This window comes from Sardina pilchardus, chromosome 20, assembly GCF_963854185.1.
Source record: "Sardina pilchardus chromosome 20, fSarPil1.1, whole genome shotgun sequence".
NCBI classification, from domain to species: Eukaryota; Metazoa; Chordata; class Actinopteri; order Clupeiformes; family Clupeidae; genus Sardina; species Sardina pilchardus.
The window spans coordinates 21,805,585-21,811,351 of NC_085013.1; the positions used below are offsets into that span (position 1 = coordinate 21,805,585).

General features: G+C 45.4%; 1 protein-coding gene across 1 annotated transcript in view; it reads right to left on the reverse strand.

Annotated features, from left to right (window-relative positions):
- Positions 1-4,526, reverse strand: part of ptger2a (prostaglandin E receptor 2a (subtype EP2)) — a 10,673-nt gene extending 6,147 nt beyond the window's left edge. Inside the window, exon 1 of the mRNA XM_062523594.1 lies at positions 3,329-4,526. Within this exon, the coding sequence (XP_062379578.1) occupies positions 3,329-4,156 (828 nt within the window). The 5' untranslated portion in view covers positions 4,157-4,526. The remainder of the gene's footprint in view (positions 1-3,328) is intronic.
- Positions 4,527-5,767: the final 1,241 nt, after the last annotated feature.

Here is a 5,767-nt window from a genome sequence, read left to right on the forward strand (position 1 = left end):
TGATTACGATTTAAAAAAAGATCTTTCCACCACCTCTCCTGCTGCCACACACACACACACACACACACACACACACACACACACACACACACACACACACACACACACACACACACACACATCTTCTGACTAAAAAATACATGGAACTATGGAACTACTAAAAATGACTGCATGCTGTCATTGTGAACCACAGTTGAACTCAGACTCCTCCAGTACAGGCTCACTAAGAGGCTAGAGGCAGCCCTGACATCTAATTAACTAGCAGACAGCACGTCAGTGTGGTTTGGCATATAGCTTATATGATGAATGATAATTAATCAATCATGATAAGATAACCTGCCCTGTATCCATTCCAACTCTGATCCCAAACCCAAACGTTTGCCTTGAGCCTTGTGATCTTGCTTCTTTAAACTTGGGGAAAAATCTCTATAAAAGAACACTACATAACTTCTTGGTGGTTAGGCGTCGGATGGGAAGGGAAACAGCAATTTGACCCAACCAGACTGTGTAAGATAAGTATAAATACCACAGCCTCAATGATTGCAAGACCTTTTAAAGGAATCTAATTTAAAGTAACTGTGATACGTCCTGCCGATGTTTGAATAGCCACTTTGTACAATAAATGGGGTTTATTGTGTTAATTGTGGGTGTCTGTATGAGTGTAGGTCCGTGTGGATACTGTGTCTGTCTGTGTGTGTGTGTGTGTGTGTGTGTGTGTGTGTGTGTGTGTGTGTGTGTGTGTGTGTGTGTGTGTGTGTGTGTGTGTGTGTGTGTGTGTGTGTGTGTGTGTGTGTGTGTGTGTGTGTGTGTGTGTATGTGTGTGTGTGTGTGTGTGAGAATAACTTCAGCAGGCCTCGGGGCCGGGGATATGCAGATATGCATTACGGAAACAAATTAATTCTGCTGCTCTACAACAACTACTTTCAGCTGCCTTTGATGTGATGACTTTAACAGGCCGAGCCACAATCTGCACCTAATCACATGTCTAAAGACACATCTTCAAACCTGATCTTAGCATGAGGCCAAACCACCAGATAGTGTGTGTCCAGTGTGTGTGTGTGTGTGTGTGTGAGTGTGTGAGAGAGAGTTAGTGAGTAATAGCCTAAAGCTATCCCTTTCAGTATAGCATGTGATTCTCACCCAGTGGCTGGACCTACCGTACAGTACGTCCACCTCTATGCATTAATCCCAACACAAATACACAAACATCTCTCAAGGCTGTTCCTCGCGCGCAGCTTTTCCAAGAACGCACGGCTACGCTAGGCAGATGACCCTGCACATAACAGAGAGCTCATGACACTGATGTAACCCTACATCTCTGATGTAACTCTGACACGGCTGTTATTTGGCCCAGCATTGTACCTGTTTTAGCCCTGATCTGGCCTGGTTCTGGTCCTGATATAGCTCTTATTTGGCCCAGTACTTTACCTGTTTCAGCCCTGATCTGGCCTGCTTCTGGTCCTGATATAGCTCTTATTTGGCCCAGAGTTGTACCTGCTACCCTGATCTGGCCTCGTTCTGGCCCTGATATAGTTCTACATACCTTATACACTGAGGACAGCTTGACGCCGAAATGCGTTTCTTTAGGCATGGTGCAATAATAAAAAAGTAAAAGAATGATCTAGTGAGTGCGGTTCTTTTGCACATTAGAATAGCTCTAATTTGGCCCAGCATTGCACCCGTTTTAACCCTGATCTGGCCTGGTTCTGGCCCTTACATAGCTCCGATTTGGTCCAGAATTGTACCTGTTTTAACCCTGATCTGACCTGGTTCTGTCCCCGCTTCAGTCTCGTGCAGCCCAGCCCTGGTGCCCATGTAGTCTGGGTCTGGACAACACAAGGTCTCCATCAGTGCTGGGGCCATTTGCTGTCATAGTGACGGAGTACGTCCTGACTCGACTAATGACCGCTCGGCCCCAGCGACGCATAAACACATTCCTGACACTCAGACACACCATCGTGTGGCGACACATGTGGTCACTCTTCCTTCCTTCTTGGGCTTTTTTCACTTCTGTTTGCTGGGATTTTCTCCGATTGTGTGTTTGAACACTCGGCTTGTTTTTCGCCGGTCGACACCAAAGATGGGGGGCCCCTGCGCCGAAGACCGCCGCTCTCTCTCTCCTCTCCTCATTGTCTCTGTTTCCTCCCCTCTGTATTTACATGCACCGCTTTCTCTTCGAGAACACACTTTTATCTACAGGACCTTGCCCAACAAAAGCTGCATTACATCACCTCTCAAGTAAAGGGTTAGCTGAAGTCTGCGGGGTTATCTGCCCGACTGCCGTCGAGACTACCACACAATGTTAGGAAGCTTTAAAGTCAGATGCAAATCAGTTGACATTTAACTTTTAAAATAGTAAGTGCGGAAGACTAAAAGCGATTCATGAATTGGCTGGTTCTGTCAGTCTTGCGCGTGTGAGGTGTTTTCCAATTACAATGAAATGTCAAGGAAATGGGTGAGCGCTCAATGGCTGAGTTTATGCAGCATAGACTGACATGTGCAGCTCTCCTTGTCATTATTCTCTCTGCTACTCTGAGATAAAGAAATCTAATTAATTACACAATTTTTTATCTTTCTTTCCCCCCCATATTTAATACATTTTGTTGCTACAACCAATGAAGTTTAATGATGATTACACACGTGTCATCTGCCTGCAGAATGCAATATCTCTAATCCATTTGAGACTTGCAGAATGCAAATTAAGTCCTTAGAATGTTAAAGCAGCGAGTGAAAAACAAACTTTTATGGCCAGCAGTTGTGTAGGCAAGGGCTAGGTCATATTAAGAGGCAGGGTTGGACATTTCCTCTGTCATGTAGAAATAAACACTTCTCTTTTTGGTGCAATGAGTAATTTGTCGTGAGAAGAAAAATCAGCAAGCCATGAGCTAGGCCTATTTCATCCTGACTGAACGACATACAATATGTGCAGAGTTCCATGGTATTCCTGAACATTCTACGCATCGTTTGCCCTCCACATACCTTTTAGGGCGTTTGTTTACAAATACATGGAACAGCTGTAACAAATACAATAGTCAGGAACATTAAAAAAGTAGGAACATCGTAAAACCTAGCAGAAAATGGCATCTGTAGACCTACAAAGCCATGAGACATCTGACAAACTAGCTTGGTTCACAGTTTATGTTTTCAACTAGCCTGCTTTTCTTTGTCTCTGATCCCTGGATAGGCTAATACCTGGGGGCATTTGGCAACGTGGGAAAAGTCAGTGACTGTCCACTCACTCCCTACCGTCTATTAAAACACACAAGGACAGACATATTTCTGTTTCAACGTCATTTCAAGATGGACAATAATAGAAAAACAAACTTACCATTAACGGAAGTGAGCAAATGACGAATATCACCGTCATGAACACGAGCAGAATGAGGTGTTCGAACTCTTCGGCCATGGAGAAGTACCTACGGTCTCTCCTGCTCCGCGTGGTGATGGAGCCACCGTTCATTCTGCTACGCCTCCGGTACATCAGAACCAGGTGATAGACAACAAACGCATTACAGGCGACTATAGACACGACTATGATGAGCATGACGGTGGCGTAAACCTCGGCATAAACTCTGTCCTCCGTTCCTTTTGGATTCATATCTATGAAGCACCAAGTCCCGGGACAGTACTGGACATATCTTCCAAAGCCCGCAAATGGCATAAGGCAAAAAACAAAGCACAGTACATATATTACAGGCACGGTGAAATATCCACAGCGCTTGCCGATGTATCGTCCGTACAGGTAAGGGTACCCGATGGAGAGGCATCTCTCCAAAGCCATTGCGAAGAGTATCGACAGGGTTGCCAAACTGAAGAAAGTCATTGTGAATCCGAAATATTCGCAAACGACCCGTGAATCGTTCGTTCCGCTCATCTTCTCGCTCATCCCAATCATGGTCGTGTTGATCGAGTAGGATGTCAGCACGAGAGGACTGACCAGGCATGTCCCGGTGAGGTCCGTGATGACCAGCGTGGTCACCAGCAAACGGAACAGGGAGAGCCGCTGTCTGCTCTGTTCTTTCCTGCGTCGGATCTCCAGGAGCACGAGCGCCATAACGTTACCAATGACTCCGGCGGTGAACATGATCGCGCTGATGCGGGGACTGCCCGTCTCCACGTCGCGTCTATGGTGACAGGTGTCATTCTCCGTGTCCATATGAACACTTTTCTTTCTCCAGAAAAAAACGTTCACCTTTTCTTACTGAGGCGAATTTACGACGCCCCGGTCATTTCAAATCCTCTAGTGAGGACTTCTGAGATGATCTGTTTTCGGTACTTCTTAACGCCGGATATCTCTTGGTGTTTGACACGTTCAGGCTGCCAGATCAGACTGTACTTCAAAACAACGTTCAAATTCGTGGCATACTCTACAAGTGCGCGCGGCGTCTGGTCTCTGTTCTAAGCACCACACGAGTGTAGGGTCTGTCCATAAAATATCCAGCCCCCCCTCCTGGATGAAGTGGCGCGCGTATGGACGCCTCTCGCTCTCTCAACCGGAGGAAGCACGGAGTGTGGGAGAGCGCGCGTGAGCCATGCGTTCAGCGAATGAGTTGTTCGAGGGCGAACACAAGTGATGAAGCAACGTCATCGACAGGTCGGCACACCCTCTCCAATAAACCTCAACATGAGAAAAAACAGTCGAAACATAATTTTCCTGACCTTTGGTCATAAACTCGTAAGCGTCAACAGTTGAAGACCACAGATGTACCCATGATTTATTTGGCTATAGCAACACGGCTTAATTCCAAAATAAACCAGTCAATCATAATTAATTTAATCAAAATGAAACAAACAGTTCTAAAAGTTTCTCCACTTTGAATTTGTATATGAGTCCACAGAATGATACAATTATGCTAAGCAGATTTGCAGATGTTCAGAAACTTAAACAAACAGTTAATTAACAGTGGTTAAGATCACAGGAACATGTATTGTCATCTTTTCATTTTATAACTCAAAACATTTTATTCAAGTGAGCGACCCCCCCCCCCCCCCATCTCTATCTCTGTCTTCCCTCACTTGTGTCCTCCTCCCCCACACGCATACACGCACACACACAGAGACCACACCTCATGCCTTGTAACGAATCTTTTAGCGTAAATCTGTCAGTAAGTTCGGCATTACTTTCTTTCAGCCTCTAACACGCTGTGTTTGCTTTTTTTTTACTGGGAGTCAGTAATGGGTCTTCATCCTCAGGTAATTTAGCGCGCTGAGTGTCTGATCGCAACCGAGATTACGTGTAGCTACATGTCTGCTCGAGTGAGAGAGGTTTTCAACCCGCTCTAATTCATGTCTTGGAATCCCTGTGTGCCGACTGGCAACGAATATTCCATCGGTTTTTTCGACCCCACCAGAAACCAAACATGCTTTGTAAGGACTTAAAGGTGCATTATGGGCTTAAAGAATTTTATGGTACGCCTAAGTAGCTGTGCCTACTTTAGACAGCATGTGGCTTAAATGGAAGAAAATGGATCCTCCAAATAATTTTCCCCTCATGAATCTTTAATTCCCCTCTTTATGTCTTGTAAACATGTGTAGTTAGGGTAAAGTGTGCCTTTATACTATTCTGCATGTTTACATACTGTAGCTTACTGTTGCATTAGGGCAACACAACAGAGGAAGAAAACTGTTTGTGGTGTGCTGCTCTTCTGACTGCAAGAAGAGCAGAGGCATGTCCACACGCAGGCACGCACACACACAGGCATGCACACATACAAACACATGCACACACACACACACATACACACACACACACACACACACACACACA